Below are 18508 nucleotides of genomic sequence, written 5' to 3' on the forward strand. Positions count from 1 at the left end.
ACATTATCATGTTACCAAACTCTGTTTTTCCACAACTTAAAATCCAAGTAAAGGACTCACAGATGAATCTTGGAACCAAGCAGCTCACTGCAGAGATGTCTCCGGACCTCTTGCCAGGCTTATTTCACTGGGGTGCTTCAGATAGGAGCAGATTCCTCTCTCTGCCTGCCTCAAATGAACCCTGGCAGCAGCAAACCTCCAGAACCCAATCAGTGCCACCCTCACTGCCGATCTTCATAGGCTCGTCCTGGGTCCCCCGCACAAGAGAATAAACCTGCTGAAAAACCCAGGTATGCAGGACCAGTGACTGAAAACACCTAGGCGTCAGGGGTCAGGACTTCTCATCTCCACATCCCTGGCTGTCACACCCACGAACTGCCTCTGGGTGCCGTTTAAGTGCATTCATGGCCATGATCCAGAGACTCACAAATGAATCTCAGAACCGAGCAACTTGCTGCAGAGATGTCTCCAATTGTTTAAAATGTCAGAATTCCAGGAGCTTTTGCAGCCATGTGACATCTCATACTACTCATAACAAGTAGCACTGCAGCACTGTTCTCCCGTTGTTCATCGATTTGCTCAAGCGGGCCCAGTAACTTCTCCATCATGAGACTTGTTGTTACTGTGTTTGGCATATCCAATATGTCATGGGTAGCTTGCCAGGCTTTGCCTTGCGGGCAAGATACACTTGGTGGCTTGCTGGGCTCTCTGAGAGGGGCGGAGGAATCGAACCTGGCTCGGCCGGGCTGGTTGCGCCCAAGGCAAATGCCCTACCGCTGTGCTATTGCTCCAGCCCTTCTCATAACAAGTAATACTAAATAAATTGTCTAGCATCTGCCAGTGGGGCAGGCTTGAGTGGTGGTGGGAAAATTAGAAATAATGGTGGTGGGGAGGTGTCATGGTGGTGGGATTGGTGTTGAAATATTGAATGTAATCAGTTATGGTGAACAACTTAATAAAAATAAAAAAAATTCAGGGGAATAATTTTCCCCTCCATACCATCACAGCTTAGAGCCTGCTCCAAGCACCGCCATCTGATTTTTCAAGTTTCCCCTAACATCATTTCACTTTAACAATAACTTGAATCATGATTGCCTTCACTTTTCTAGCTTACATTAACTTTGAAACGCAACTGATAAAATAGATTTATCCTCCTACGTACTCCTACTGAGATGATTGGTGTCCTGTTGCAACAATTACCACGCTGCAAAATGTAGTTGCACGCGGAACATTCTTGTCCTTCCATTCCTTTAGCAGAATTTAACACTGTGGATCATATCTGTCTTCTTGAATATCTTTATTCCCATCCTTTTTTTTCCTTTTGGGGTCATACCTGGTGATGCACAAAGGTGACTCCTGGCTCTGCACTCAGAAATTACTCCTGGTGGTGCTCAGGGGACCATATGGGATGCTGGGGATTGAACACGGGTCAGCTGCGTGCAAGACAAACACACTACCCACTGTACTATCACTCCAGTCTTTCTTATCCTTCTGCCATACCACTCTCCCCTCCTTCTTTCACCTCTCTCATTTATTTTAGTGGGTATTTTCTTTCAAGAAACAGAATAATAAAATCACCATAATGTTCTTAGCTCTGCACTTGCACATGGCAAGTGCACACTTTGTAAAGTTAGCAGTTTCTATGAGTCACTGAATTTTGAGTCATGATTATGAGTTCTCTAGGGGACGTAGAGTGAGACCATCCCAGAAGGAGCCCAGGATTAGAACTGGTGATCAGAACTCAGCCTCGTATTTAGGAAGAACTACAGAAAATCTGACATGGCATAGTTACATGTTGCTTGGGATGAGAGATGGGGGAGTGGGGAAGATAGAAAACATGGTTGGGTCCTAAAGGATCAGGCTTGCTAAGCCAAGCAGTGAACACTTCATTCTAGAAAGTATGGGGTGATATTATGCTATGTTTGGGGAAGCAGAGGGATTATCAAATCTTTCTGGATGGGGTTTGAAGCCTGGGAAAGGCCAAATTGGAAGAGAGAGATGAGTCAGACAGCAGCTTAAGAAATCTAAGTAAGGGACTGTAATGATAGCACAGTAGGTAGAGCGTTTGCCTTGCACGCGGTTGACCCGGATTCAGTTCCCAGCATCCCATATGGTCCCCAGAGCACTGCCAAGAGTAATTCCTGAGTACAAATCTAGGAGTAAGCCCTGTATGTCACTGGGTGTGACCCCAAAATAAAAAAAATAAAAATAAATTAAGAAATCTAAGTGAGACAAAAGGCCTAAGTGAGAGAAGGTGTGGTGGTTTAGATGGGAGACTATAGGAGGCATATTATTCAGAGACCTAAAGGATGTGAAATCGAGGGTATAAAGTACAGGGGGAGAGGAAGGAGTTCAGTGCTGCTAACCCTACTCACAGGGCTAGAAATAAGTGAAGTTGCAGAAGGTTCCAAACTTATTTGGCCTACTTTTTTGGCCCTTATCACAAACAAAATTACTCAGCACCCTCCTGGAAATCTATCTTCTTTAAAGAAAACAAACACCCCCCCCCATTGAACCTGACATCACTACTGCTCTCCCCTATATTGTTCAACCCCCTCCTCACCCTCCCCATCCCCATCTCCACATGGGGCAGTAGTCCAGATTTGGGGGAACTCTATGTTAGAACAACAGCTCAAAGCTCTTATCTGTCCTGATTTGCTTTTGGTGTCTTTCAGAAGATACGTTCATGGTAAGTCATGTACCAGTATTATTTTCCTTTCCTTGTTTCCAAAAGAAAAAGAAAAAATAAACAGATTTCACACACAACTAACTTATTGGGGCTTCCATAATAATAGCACCAGGGTTTAATGGAACTTCCCTTTTTACAGAAACATCAAGGGAGATGATGTTTTGAACAAGATAATGAAGCCTTCCTTAGAGAATTAATCAAACACCTCCTGCTAATAGTTTACTTGTCCTCTCTGTATAGTGAACAAAATCCAGACCATATTGCTTCTTATGTGTTATTGACATCGTACAGAATTTCAAGAGCTATTTTCTGGACCATGCTTGATCAAAACAAAACAAAACACAACAGAACAACAGTTAGATGTGTTAGCGGCAAAGGAGTGCCTAGAATGACTATAAAACCCAAGGACTCTTAGAAATCGGCCATGTAGAGTGAATTGCATTTCAGGGATTGACAGAGCTATAGGCCACCACCCTCCACTCATAAGAAACAAAGTTAGCACATAGGCTATTTATAAATTGATCCTGTATCAACAGGATCCTCTGGGAGCCTGAACAATGCAAAACTATGGCTTTGGCTTTTGAAAACTTGCCCTGGTCCTGAAAAATCATGCCCCTGTCTAAGTGTGATATTTAAAAAGAACATAACCAAGAAAGGAATAAAGACCTTCTTGTTGGCGCACTGACCATTGACCTCTAGCTTTGTAGTGCACTTCCTGGGACTGGAAGCCGGATTGTTTGTGCAGCATCCACAGAGAAACAGAAGGGGTGATCTAGTCCAAAGCTCTGAGGTACAAGAAAACAAGCTATTTTTCTCTCTCAGTGCCTATATTCAGAGGATTCTCTCGGCTCCACCCTGCTACGTACTAATAAAACTCTACCAACCAGCTAATAAAACTCTAGTAAGTGTTTTATTATTATTTTTTTATAGGACTGTCTTTAAACTCAGCATTGGCAAAGGTTGCACTGTGCTGTCTTTGCTCATCACAAACTGCATTTGTCTCTACAATTGAAAGAGTGTCACTGCCTCTGGGGATCCGTGACAATGCTCATCAAAGTGTGCACTGCCAGCTCACGTGACTCGATCTTTTGGGTTCTTTGTGTGCAGGATACCAGGTTTCTCTGGAACCTGAGGGTGCATGAAGGACGTTCCTGGGAGTGCACTCCTATATAGGAGGAAGCTGGTCCTATTTGGCATCTGGAACTTGCCTGTGTTTCAGCTGGAAGTCTCAGCGAGTGGCCTTCCTCTGTCCCCATTATGCCCTTGGCACATTAGAGAATACTCAGCCTTCAGTAGAGGTCAAATATCTAGATGCAGTGCCATGAGACACATTTTCAATCTCACTCTCATTATTTATTTATTCATTTGGTTTTGGGGCCACACCTTGCTGTGCCCAGGACTTACTCCTGGCTCTATGGACAGAGATTACCATTGGTGGTTCTTAGGGAACCATATGAGGTGCAGGAGTTTAAACCCAAGTTGGCTGCATTCAGGGCAACTACCCTTCTTGCTGTATTATCTCTCTGAGCCCCATCTTTGGTGATTATTTTTTTACTCTAGCCAGCAACTATCTCTACATTAGATATACTCATCGAGTTCTTAAGAAACATTTGTGCATGAATGTGTCTGGTTCCAGATATCTGTTCCCATAACGCAGAATGAAGAGGAGTTTTTTAGAACCAAGATGCTGAAGATGATTGATTTATTTAGAATTGTGAAGGAAAAGTTTTACCCATTCATTTTGAGGGGAGGTAGTTTCTTGGGTTGGTGCTCTGGGACCTGGTTACCACTCCTGGTGATGCTGGCCTCTGAGCTTGGCACATGGGCTCAGTGGTTCAACATGTGATTCCAGCCATTAAAATTAGAAATTGAACAGGTATGCACAAAACGTGCTCCAGCCCTTTGAGTCATTTATCTGGCACTTGGCCATACTTCTAAGTGTTTCAAGTGGTCATAAATAGGCTAAAGAGGTACCTTTAGTTTCAGATACTTTCTGTAATCCCTATACAGTGCTTTTGTGTACCAAGGTGTCATTCACCAACTTATCAAATCATATCATTTGTATACTTTACAGGGCTATCGTATATATCTAGGTCAGTGGCCAGATAGTCTTCATCAATAAAAGGGAGATTTAAGATCAATCATAGGGATGGAAAAAGTTGTAGGATTTGAATAAAGAGAGAGTTTAATAAATTAAGATATATCCTTCATAGGGCAAAACGAAAACTGGCTTGACAAGGAAAACTTCCCTACACCCTGTGAATGGCAACATCTTTCTGGAAAAAAGAAAGGAAGGTACACAAAGAAATGGGCAATCCTGTAAGCACCCCTGGAATCAATCTATTCTTGGCTGATTCACCCAGAACTGAACTACAGAGTTTAAAGACGACTGGTATCCTATATTTGTTGACTTTTCCATGGTAACCATATCTACTCAGCTCCTGTCTCTTTCACACCAGAGAGAATGTTGGCCAGGTAATAGACATCAAAGGATAGATATTGCTGATTTATTATCACTTAACTCTGAAAGCAGAGCTGTAAACATTCACAGGAATCTCAAGAGCTCTCTGTATAAGGAAGCAAACTAAGAAGTGTCACATTTCTGCACTGAATGTGGTATCAGAAAAGTTACATAAATCCAACAATTTTTCCCCTTAACTTTAAAAGGAGCTATTGTCAGTTTAGCAGTGGATGGCATGGAAAACATATTTTTAACATTAGACTATAAATACACAGTTCATTGCCTGGAGCTAATAAATAGCTTATTTCTGTAAGCCTATTGCTATGTTTCCTACACTCTGGCCTTACTGTTTTTCATATGGAGCAAGCAGGTCAGAACTACAAAGTTCTTTTAGCCAAGTTGAGCATTTTGCTCATTGGCATTTTCTTTGTGTTTTAAGATTTCAATGAGGAGATACACCACATGTCTGTGGCTGGTGAATAATTAAGAATTTCTTACCTGAGAATTTACTAAGAGGTCTTTCTAATGAATTTTGGGTATTTTATTGTAGTATTTCTTAACATGTTAAACTGGTGAAGTCTAAAATTTAGTACTTGAGAAACTGTTTCTCAGAGCTGGATAGTCTAGCACGAAAATAATTTGTGTGTTACTGAGATCTTGAGGTTCCTAGATTTTTGGTGATTACTTTCAGAGTACAGTGATAATAAATCATCAATATTTGCCCTCTGATGTCTACAAGATGGCATTCTATGGCCAGTAATCATTATTCTAGTTGTAAGAATTGGGATACAGGCAGAGTTACCATGACAAAAACAAAAGACAATATAAGAGCCATATGACTTTATTATAAGTCTTCACCAGTATAGACTTGACATATGACAAGAAAGTCAAAGCCAGTTCCAGAAGAGTAACTCTAGCCACTGATCAATTTGCTAAATGAGATGGGGGGATCAATGCTCTTCTTTGACCAAATGAAGTGTTCTGCTGCTCCTTGAAGGATTGGTTATTGATTAAAGGTAAGCCAGAATAGCTCACATACAAGTTAACCAGATGAATGTGAACAAGTCCATTATTATAGGATCTTTTGGGCTATATGCTTATGCAAGTGGATAGCTCGTTTTCTCTGGTAAAGTTGTGTTGGAATAGCTAACACTGACTCTGCGTATAGAATGAATAGTGAAATCAGAAAGTAACATTGGATCTAAACAGAGCACAGTCAGTAGACACAGCACACATGATTAGTACTGTGGACTCTACCATAGTCTGGCTACTTGCTTACTAGAAGCTAGAGCTTCGGCATCTGACCTAAACATTAACTGATGAAATTGAGGCATAACACATCTTCACTGTGGCTTGCATCTAGGCTTTATTTATCTATCTATTTATTTATTTATTTATTTATTGCTTTTTGGGTCACACTTGGTGATGCTCAGGGGTTACTCCTGGCTCTGCACTCACGAATCATTCCTGGCGGTGCTTGGGGGGCCCTATGGGATGCTAGGAATCAAACCTGGGTCGGTCATGTGCAGGGCAAACGCCCTGCCCGCTGTGCTATTGCTCCAACCTCTAGGCTTTATTTTTTTTTATTTAATTAACTAATGTTTATAGTGAACCAAGATTATTTTTAATGACCAGAGCTGACTTAGATGTGGAGGAGGGCAAGAAGGAAAGGAAAATATATTTAAAGGAGAACTGAAGCCTGAAAAGCAAGTAAAGAGACATAGAGATAAGCATGCGAGATGTATGTTCAAGAGAAAACACGGGTGAGAGGGCAAGGTTTTAAATGAAATGATTCAAATAAAAGACTTAGCACACTCAAGTAGGTGGTCATGTTAGTTACTCTTATCCTATGACATGTTTGATCTCGGTAAAGCCCTGAAAAATAAAGACATGAACTAATTTAACACTGTGAACAGTACGAACCTATTCAGTATTCCAACCTTAATCTTTTAGTATCAAGCATCTTAGTAGAAAACCTGCTTGCAAATTTATATTCCACGAATTTGCGGGTTTTTGAGTGAGTGAGAAGGTCTGTGTTCTGGCCATGGTTCCTTATGCTCACTTTGCCGAGGGTTATAAGGTCATTCTTTAATGCAGATTCTACAAAACTGTGAACTGTCCCACAAAGCACTCTGGGCCTTTGCCTTTTCTGGAAGGGTGGTGAAATGTTTTCAGGCAACTAGCAGGAAAGATTTAGGTGGCAGCTGGCCAAGTTTGTGCATGCAGAGGAACAAAGCTCTCAATGTCTTTCCTGCTGTGAGAGGTGCATTGTGGTAACAGTTTCAAAAAGACCACAGGAGTTCACTACCCCAGAGCAGCTACATCCTTTGAGCCACTGACCATAATAGCTTAAGTCAAATATAATGAACTCTCTCCAGTTCCACCAACTCAGCTCCTGTGTCTTTTGTTGACCTGTAGCTCAGACTTTAGGGAACTATTTCCTTGCTAGGGAGGTTTGGGGATTGGGACTCTGCGGGACACTGTGTGTCTTCCCAAAGGTTATGCTTGGGATGTTTCACTTATCTGGAAAACACGCTCTCTCTCTCTCTCTCTCTCTCTCTCTCTCTCTCTCTCTCTCTTTCTCTCTGTCTTTCTCTCTCCTCTCCCTCTCTTATTTAGTGAAAACCACAGACATTCTTTTTCTTCTATTCTCTCCCATTCCTGAGTACAATTCCTCTCCTGAAGCCATTAAAATAAAAAAAAAAGATGCTCAGAAAACTCTTGATCAGAAAGTAGACTAAATTTAATAGCAAGGTGATATACATGAAGGAACTGAACTTCTTCCCCATTTTTACTATTCTAAAAAGAAGCAAAATTTAAAAATTGTTTAATAGGTGAACTTATTGACAGCTTCAGTAACTGACTTAATTTTTATGTATTTCCCAAACTTTCTTATTATATAGACAGTGCCACTGAATTACAATTTGATATTGACAGTACTCTGTTCATTCGTACTGAGTAACTATGTATTCCAATAATTCTCTTTTGTTTTTTTTCTTATTTTTGGTTTTTGAGCCACACCTGGAGATGCTCAGTGATTACTCCTGACCTTGCACTCACTCCTGGTGGTGCTCAAGGGACCATATGGGACGCCAAGGATTGAATCTGGGTCTGCCTCATGCAAGTCCTTACACACTGTACTATTGCTCTGCCCCCTCCAATAACTTTTCTTATTCCACTTTACAAACTCAATTTATTTTCAACTTCTGTAAAATTCATCTCCTGGCAATTTACTCTTTACTCTCTTATTTTTCTTCTTGTCCTCATGTGAATGTCTGAGTTGTCATCATTAGCACCATCAGATATGCAGCTCACAAAACTCTTGTGCTGGTGTGGTCTGTTCTGTCCAGTTTCACTTGCTTATAGAAAGAGGAATCTGAATATTGCATGCTGAAACAGAATTTCTCATCTTCCAACTTCCTGTACCTCGTCTGACTTCCTGCTTACCTTCTTGTAAGGAATTAACCTTTATTAACCTGCCAGGCACATTTTTTTTAGATACATATTCTCAAACTCCCTTCCCCCTTCCTCACCATTTGTGATCCAAGTGATGGCAAGTTTTTTCAGCCTTAAACTGTATCCTTTCCAGCCTCTGTTGTCAATCCCTATGTCCTGATTTTTACCTATTATACTCATGAACATTGCTACTTAATTCATAACCGAACACCACTCTTGTGTTCGTACTCTCTTATTCAAAAACTAGGTAATCCCCAACGAGAATGCCCAAAAGGAAAGAGAGAGAGGAGAGACACACACACACAGAGAGAGACAGAAGCAGAGACAGAGACAGACAGTGATGGAGACAGAGAGACAGAGAGAGAGAGAGAGAGAGAGAGAGAGAGAGAGAGAGAGAGAGAGAGAGAGAGAAAGAAAGTGAGAAAGTACTTGCCATAGAAGCAGGCTTGGGGGGGGGGTGCAGGAGGGATACAGAGATATTGATGGTGGAAAATGTACACTGGTGGAGGAATGGGTTTTCAAACATTATATGACTGAAACTCAATCATGAAAGCTCTGTAACTGTATCTCACAGCGACACAGTGATTCAATTAAAGAATAAATAAATAAATAAAATTAGCCAAGAGATCTGTAATTATTAAAAGAGTATAGTCCTGATTAAACAAGAACAACAACAAAATTAGGTGATCCCTGCTCAATAAATTCAAAGCTTCTGTAATCATTCAGAGATATTCAGGACATGCTTGAAAATTACTTTTTCAGAGTTCGCTTTTGATGATTCCCATTTTTCTTTAATTTAGCTAGTCTTTACTCCCTGCCCTAACACCCCCCGGTTTTGGGAACACACCCAATTATATTATGGAGCTTACTCCTGGTTCTATGCTCAGGGATCACTTCTGGTGATTCTCTGGTGGAAATTTATGCCATACCAGGGATTGAATCAGGGTTGATGGCATTCAAGACAAGGGCATGCAAGACCCCTGCACTATTTCCTCTGGTCACAGGTTAGCTAGGTTTTTAATGTGTTTTCACGTAGATCATGTTATTTGGTTCTCAAAACAAACCTTCCAAGTATGAAAGGAAGCTAACTGCCTGGAAGCATTTTCTAGCCATGTCATATTCAAGAGTGTGCAGGCAGTCACTGAGGGCTGCAACAACACCAAGAAGCTATGTGAGCACCACAGCCAGGGGGTTGCTTTCAGTGAACACCACTGCCAGAATGTACACAAGCACAGCTCGAGGGGAGCTACTCTGGAGAGCACCACGGAGAGCATCTGAGCACTGAAGCCTGATATGGGACCCATGGTGGGCACCATACCTAACTACGAGAGCACCACAACCAAGTACATGTGTGATAACCCCAGTCATCACAGCAGTACCAGCAGATGGAAGTGAAGGTGGTGGGCGGGTAGAGGGGAGAATAAAACTGAAGAATTAAGTAAAAGTTAGCTCACATAATAATAGGATCCTATTTCAAAGGTAGGAAACATACCTCAAGATGTCTCGACTAGGAAGTAGAAACGCATCTAACATCCAATCCCAGGAACGGTCCCTTAAATCATTTATGGATAGGGCAATCTGATCAAATTAGATGATCCCTTGCTCCCAACATCTTTCCCTACTCATGTTTTGACTCTTGGGGTATTTTCCCTCATTTTCTATTCATCTAGACCCTTTCTATCTGATTGAGGCTCAATTCTTTCCCTGATTCATGGGATCAGATCATACGGTTGCTTTTAATCATTCACAGTTGTCTTCTTAACGTCTTTACTGTTTTAAATTATTATTATTCTCCTCTTAATTTTTTCTGATCCCTAGCTTTTTTCGCTATCAATAGGTTTTATGCATTATAAAGTCCTGGCCTGTGCCTGAAATACCTTTGTGTTCTCCCGCCTCTTTTTTTTTTCTCTTTTTTTGTAGGAGTACTGCTATTTATTCAGCCACTGATTAGCTGATTGAATTGTGCATGAACTCCAACTTACTTTTTTTTTCTTTTTCCATTTTTTATAATTTTATTTATTGAATCACCGTGAGAGCAGTTACAAAGCTTTTGGGTCTAAGTCTCAGTCATACAATGAAACACCCGTACCTTCACCAGTGCCCATTCTCCACCACCAAAAATCCCAGTATACCCCATCCCACACCCTCCCCCTGCCTGTGGGGCAGATGATTTCCACATTACTCTCTCTCTACTTTGATCACATTCACTATTTCGACACCAGACCCACCATTATTTGAGATTTTACCCCAACACTCAGATCTGCTGAAAAGGCAACAATAGACAATTTGTGTTCTATTGCTGGTTATGAATAACATATGATGTCGTGTGGCTGCAGTAGGGCCATGTGGTTTTGAAATTCTGAAATTTTAACACTTAAATCTGGAGGGATTTCTGCCAAAAGCCACTGGGTTTAGAGATCTGCTCCTGAGTCTCTGGGATCATGGCCGTTGAGCAGCTTGATGAGGAGCCAAAGAGGCCGTTCGTGGGCGATGACTTGGGTTCTCATTGGGGTGGGGAAGACAGGCCCGGCTCCACCTCCCCCTCCCATCCCGTGATACCCAACAAGTTTCGTCACTGCGGGTCCAAGCCTGACTGTCCAATGGCCTCTGGAGGATGACAGCCACCAAGTCGCCAAGAGGGAGCAGGCGGGGGGGACAGCACCCATTCCCCCCTGGGGTGGCCCGGCGACAGTAACCTACTGCGGGGTCTGGACACATTTCTGACAAAAGCCACTGGGTTTTGAGATTTGTTTCTGAGTCTCTGGGATCAAGGCCATTGAGCAGCTTGATGAGGAGCCAGAGAGGCCGTTTGTGGGCGATGACTTGGGGTCTCGTTAGGGTGGGGAGGACAGGCCCGGCTCCACCTCCCCCCCCCCCCCCCCATCCCATGAGACCCAACAAGTTTCGTCACTGCGGGCCTGAGCCTGACTGTCCAATGGCCTCTGGAGGATGACAGCCACCAAGTCGCAAAGAGGGAGCAGGTGGAGGGACAACACCCTTTCCTCCCTGGGGTAGCCCGGCGACAGTAATGTACTGTGGAGTCCGGATGCATTTCTGCCAAATGCCACTGGGTTTTGAGATTTGTTTCTGAGTCTCTGGGATCATGGCCATTAAGCAGCTTGATCAGGAGCCAGAGAGGCCATTTGTGGGCGATGACTTGGGGTCTCATTGGGGTGGGGAGGACAAGCCCGGCTCCACCCTCATCCCGTGAGGCCCTGTGTGTCTCGTCACTGGGGTCCCAAATATGACTGTCCAGTGGCCTCAGATGGATGGTGGCCACTGGGCCGCCAGGGGGAACAGGCCAAGGCACGAAACCTATTCCCACCTGGGTTGGCCCAGCACCGGTAGCCTACTGCAGAGACCAGACGCATTTCTACCTAAAGCCACTGGGTTCTGAGATTCGTTTCTGAGTCTCTGGGATCATGTCCATTAAGCAGTTCAATCAGGAACCAAAGAGGCCTTGCCTCCAATTATATAGCTGAGCCGGAGGTGGTTTGTGGGTGTGTTCCCCACATACCTAAGTTTTGGCCATTTACTTTCTTGGTAAACTTTGCCCCAAGATTTTGGGGTCTGACCAAAGGCACAGCAGCAATTTTGGGGTATCTGGAAGTCTGAAGGCGCCATGAGGCTGCTGATGCACTCGCCTCACAGGTACAATTGGACCTGCTGGCGGCACCATACCCCCCTCCCGCCTCTTTTTATACTTATTAGGTGTACAACAAATATTTGCCATGTTCCTGTGATAGGAGAGATCAGGTCTTTCGATTACAAAATACCTCTGAGTCAGGGAGGCCAGGCTGGAGTGGGGGTGGGGGTTTGGGGACACATCTGTCAGTGCTTTGGGACGAATCTGTCAGTGCTCAGGAGCTATTCCTGTCTCTATTCAGGAGTGGCCCCTGGTGATGCTCAGGGGATTGTTTATGGTGCTGGGAATTTAAATCATTGTTAATAGGAAACAAGTTAAATATCTTAACCCCTGTTCTGTCTTTATGGTTCCTGTTTTATTTTAGTTTTCAATGGCTTTAATTTATACATCACTATGTATTATATCCTTTCCACAAAAAAATTGGAATACATGACCTTTATTATTCAAGGCATTTCTCAGTACCTCCCATAGAACAGACTCAGTAAACACCACCCCCACCATGCTCCCGCAATCCCCCAGTTTCTCTGCCTTCACATCATCAACTCTATTAAGTAGTCTGGCTAATGGCTATTTTGCATTAATATTCTGAGCCATTAGAAATCTATTTTTCTGTTTCTTAATTTTTCATATCATTCTTAGTCAAGCATACTAAAGAGAGAAAATAAGTTTGTTTGGTCAAGCTGTTAGTGTAAATGAATGTGGTCATTTGGTACTGTGAAGACTCTGCCATTACTTAATGGATGCTTACACTAATGCAAACAATACTTTTCAAGAAGAAAAACACTGGTGAGAAGCCTGTCAGCTAGGCAAAATGAATAAAGTATATTTCAACTACACAGTTCACATAATGTAATTTTCTAGTGCTAGAAATGTTTGCTTCTCTATGGTTCTCCTGTTGTGGAGAAAATTTTCTGATGTCAGTAAGCTCTTAAATGACACTGAATTGAGTAACACTTACTGTAGAGCTCACCATGTTGCCTTTCTTACATTCTTGGCTCATATCTAGCATGAAAATTTGTCGAGGGTGGTCGAGGAAGTCAGTCACTTTTGCTGAAACTCCCGTGGTTATCACACAAAAGCAGAAAATGGAATCAGCTGGAGTGCTCCTTAATTAACTCCCAAAACTGGCAGTAAAGATTAGTGAAATGCCCTGAGCGCTGACTTAAATGCTGCAGTACGAAATTGCGACCTTTATTGAAGCACTGAGGACTGAAGACATTGATGTAGGATGTTTGGATAGCTGCATAAAATGAGAGCTTTATTCTCACTGCAGTGTGCTTACGGAGGTACATTTCTTCCAAAGACAACTGCGTGCTAGTTGTTTTTAAAAGATACAATGCAAATTGGTTGAAGACATATCTGGGTTTGGAGACCTGTTCAACTCCATACCAAGGAGGGTTAATCACAGAGAAGAACCGCAGGGTCAAAGAGATTGTCAAACATTTGCACTTCAGCTGCTTGTGATCCAGACTGCAGCATAGCAAATGCAAATGTTACCTGATCATTTATTTGAAAAAGTGATCTAGCTTCAGAGAATCAATTCATTTAAAAAAATTCTGAATGTTCTAGGTGACTCAATTATAAAGAATTTCTTTATTTTCAGTCATTCTTCATCTGGTCTACCCATTATGACAGAAATGGAAAGAAGAACTAAGGTGAAGAAAATTAGAAAGTCATGTAGATTATTTCACTCAGATTGTGGAACAGGTTTGACATTTGTCCTACTCTAATTGTGCTACTTTTAGTGATTAAAAATTGCCACTTTCAGAAGCAACACTGTTTTCTATTGGTTAATGTTGGATCATTCTTTTCTATGTTCTATATATATTATTTATATATTCTAGATGTATTCTTTTATACTTCTATATATAATAATCACCTCATTAAGTTATATCAGGGGAGTTATTAATAATTTAATCCCCTCAGTAAGTTTTAGGATTTATTTTAGCCTACTGTCATCCCTTTGTTCATTGATTTGCTTGAGCAGGTACCAGTAATGTCTCCGTTACTGTTTTTGGCATTTTGAATATGCCATGGGTAGCTTGCCAGGCTCTGCCATGCAGGCAGGATACTCTCAGTAGCTTGCTGGAATCTCTGAGAGGGACGGAGAAATCAAATCTGGGTCGGCTGCGCACAAGGCAAACGCCCTACCCCTTGTTCTATTGCTCCAGCCCAATGATGAAATATATACTTTAAATATATAAATATACATGTACATATACAGTAACAACAAAGTCTCCAATGGAGACGTTACTGGGCCTGCTCGAGCAAATCGATTAACAACGAGAGGACAGTGATTAAGTGATATATGTATAAATATACATTAAATAATATAGACATTAAATATGAGGTAAATAGACCAACATTTAGGGCATATATCCAATACTTTATCACTGTGATTTTGAGTTTTTTTAAAATTTTTTTGCTTTTGGGGTCACACCCAGCGATGCTCAGGGGTTACTCCTGGCTCTGTACTCAGGAATTACTCCTGGCAGTGCTGGGGGACCATATGGGACACCAGGGATCAAACATGGGTCAGGCACGTTCAAAGCAAATGCCCTATCCACTGTAGATAAATCCCTATCGCTGTGAATTTTCATTTTTATACTTGGTTTTTCTTTTGGCGCCACAACTAGTGATGCCCCTGCCAGAAAAAAAGGAATTGCAAATGTCATGCAGCAATGTACATTGTTCCACTGTCATTTCAACCTAGTCAGGACCACAGACAGATTTTACAGGAAGACAGGAATGTGGAAAGAACCAAACATTTGGGACCTAAGCCTGACTATGTCTTGATCAGCTTTGAAAATTCAGGCCAATCAGTTGGTCTCTCTAATGCCCAATCTTAACAAACATAGAGGACCAGAGATATAGTACTGGGTGCTAAGATGCATGCTTTGGTGCTGCCGACACCCATCATGATACCTCAAGGCCCAAACAACAAAGCATCCTTGGGTCTTTATTGAATGGTCAGTCTGGTTGGTTGATAATTGCCAGAGGGGGCCTGTAGGCTCCCCTGAACACTGTTTGTGAAACCCCCATCACCAAATAACAAACAAATAAAAACAAAAAACAAAACCAAATCAGAGAAAATGATAACACCTTCCATTCATACAACTATGAAGCTATATTTATGTTAAAATGTCCAGGACCTAGCAAATAAAGTTTTTTTTTCTGTACATTTTCCCCCTATGTTTATCCCAAAGGGATAGATATTTTTCTCAACCAAAAATACTCCATAAAACACAAACACCTTGGAAAGATAATTATTAATTATATTTTAAGTTAAAATTTTATCTTTAAACTTGAATTATCTAGGTAGTAGATAAAACATTTAATTCTTTACTACATTTTTTTTTTCTGTCTAGCAGGCAATGCCTGTTGTTAGGGCTAAGTAGTAGAGGGAAAATTTTAAAATTCCTACTTACCATCGTCTTTGTCAGGTACAATAGTAATTTGTGCTCCTGGGAACTCGGATCCAATTCTACCACCCATGGGCATACTCAGAAGGACCTGGAATGTTTCTTCCTCTTCATACAAGGAGTCATCAATCACGACAATCCTGCACATTTTCTCACGCTCCTCTCGGTCAAAGCGAATGATGCTAGTGTGGTCCTCGGGCCTGGAGATGTAATCAGAGTAGGACAGTACCGAAGTTGGCACTGTTCCGCTGGCTGTTCCTGGAGGGAGAATCCAAAAGGAGTTTCTGTAGAACATGCCACAAAGGGCATTTCCAGAAACAATTACTTGCATTCTGCTTTATCATTTATTTATTTATTTAGGCTTTTGGGGATCACATGCTGCTCAGGTGTTATTCTTCACTCTGCACTCAGGAGTCACTCCAAACAGTGTATGGGGGACCATATGGAATGCGGGGGATTGAACCTGGGTTGGCTGCACTTAAGGTAAATGCCCTACCTGCTGTACTATCACTCAAGTTCCAGCATATGTAGCATTCTCAAAGGCTAATGCCTTATCCAATAGTAAACTGGGGGATATTTAGCATTCTAATGGTCAGTTAGTGTCCATGAACACCTCTGGCAAAGACAAAACACCATCACAATGTCCTAGCATCAAGAGTGAACTTCATAATGATGTCAAACATAGGGCAGAGGTTCCATCTCAAGGATCTACTCCTCTAGTTCCTGCCAGTGGTCTTTTAGATCAATGCACTATTATCAAATCATAGCTCCTACTTTAGATGCTTACTGTGAGCAGGAAGAATGCTGACTGGCATGAGGGACAGAACTCAAGTGGTAGTACACATGTCGAGCATGTGCAAGGCCCTGAGTTTGATCCATGGTTCTCCTAAACACTGTCAGGTATAGTTTTGAAGGCCTTCAAGAAGTACATATAAAAAGTGTCGAATAAAGTAACAAAATAGGAGATTAATACCCAAGAATAGCTGAGATCAGTACCAGGAAGATTACTTCATGGCTTAGAGGCCAGCCGGGCATTCTAGGGGAAAGGGCAGCTCAGATAGAGAAGGGAGCACCAAATAAAGGGTGTTTGGAGGATCCTCCCAGGAGGGGAGATGCATGTCGAAAGTAGACTATGGACTGAACATGTTTGCCACTCAATGCCTCTTTTGCAGACCACAACACCCAAAAGGAGAGAGAGAACACAGGGGATTGCCCTGCCACAGAGTCAGGGGGAGATGGGGGGATGCGTATGGGGGGGATATTATCCATGGTGGTGGAAAATGGGCACTGGTGGAGGGATGGGTATTTGATCATTGTATAATCGAAACCCAAGCACAAAAATTTGTAAGTCTACAACTGTACCTTGTGGTGTTTCACTAATAATATATATATATATATATATATATATATATATATATAGTGTCAAGCCCTGTACTGCCTTATGAATCTTCTCCACTCGACTGGGTTTTACACATTTGCTAGGTTAAACCACTTACTTTGGAAACTGGAGCCCAAGGCTGATTCTACAGTATGCGATTTTAATCACTTTTATCAACTACTTTCAATTATTATACACAAATGGAAAGTTTAACAAGTGTCTGCCGATATCAATATTTGGATGTCTTTCACTTGAAATTTTTAGAAAGTATATCTGATTTCTAGAAAGATGTTAATTAATTATAGTTTTGGGACCACACTTAGTGCTTAGGGATTACTCCTGGATCTGCACTCAGGAATTACTCCTGACAGTGCTTGGAAAACCATTTGTGATACAGGAGATCGAACCTGGGTTGGTTGCATGCAAGGCAAGCACCCTACCTGCTGTGCAATCTCTCTGGCTAAGATGTTTATTGTGTTAATGAGAATTGTACATTAACTTTAACTGGTGTAATACAAAATCAACTTTCAGAGGAAGCTAAATCATTTTATATGTGGTTGACATGACTTTCAAAGAAGTTAGAGGGCTAGAATGATGGGCAGGGAGCAGGAGCATGTGTTTTACATGCAGAAGCCCTGGGTACAATTCTCTGAGAGATTAGTTTCATTTCCTAGTGTATAAATTTCTTTGCCTTGAAATTTTGTATTGTTTTTTTGATTTTGCATCACACCCAACAATGCTCAGTGGTTGCTTTTGGCTGTGCACTCAGGAATTACTCCTGGTGGAGCTCAAGGGACCTTATGGAATGCCGGGGATCGATCTAACCCCAGGTAAGGCACATGCAAGGCAAGCTCCTTACCCACTGTACTATCGATCTTAGCCCCAGTTTTTTTTTAAAACATCTCCCTAGATAAGGGACCACCAAGTAAAAGGTGCTTGGAGGGCTGGCTTGGGGTGGCAGATGCGTGCTGAAAATAGACTATAGACCAAACATGATGGCCACTCAATACTTCTACTGCAAACCACAACACCCAAAATGAAAGAGCAAGAGGGTATGCCCTGCCACAGAAGCGGGGCAGGATGGGGGGGATGAGGTGGGAGTGGGGGGAGGCACACTGGGATCATTGGTGGTGGAGAATGGGCACTGGTGGAAGGATGGGTACTCGAACATTGTATGACTGAAACATAACCACAAGAGTTTGTAAGTCTGTAACTGCATCTCATGGGGATCCATTACAAAAATAAATTAAAAAAATTTAAAAATAATTTAAAAATAATAATACAGCTATGTTTTAAAGGGGCAAAAGTCTGAAAAAAGTGATATATTTACTGACATCAAATATAAATATTTGCTGTAAATATCACCAAAACAACAACAACAACAACAAAAACCCCATCTCCCTTCGACTTGAGCAGGCTTGGAAGGACAGGGGAACTTTTAATTCCTTACAGTCCA

General features: G+C 41.9%; 1 protein-coding gene across 1 annotated transcript in view; it reads right to left on the reverse strand.

Annotated features, from left to right (window-relative positions):
• FREM2 (FRAS1 related extracellular matrix 2) overlaps positions 1 to 18508 on the reverse strand; it is a 204181-nt gene that overhangs the window by 75737 nt on the left and 109936 nt on the right. The window contains exon 6 of the mRNA XM_056126254.1: positions 15681 to 15932. Coding sequence (XP_055982229.1) covers positions 15681 to 15932 — 252 coding nt within the window. The remainder of the gene's footprint in view (positions 1 to 15680; positions 15933 to 18508) is intronic.

Source organism: Sorex fumeus, unplaced genomic scaffold (genome assembly GCF_029834395.1).
Source record: "Sorex fumeus unplaced genomic scaffold, SorFum_2.1 ptg000061l, whole genome shotgun sequence".
NCBI classification, from domain to species: Eukaryota; Metazoa; Chordata; class Mammalia; order Eulipotyphla; family Soricidae; genus Sorex; species Sorex fumeus.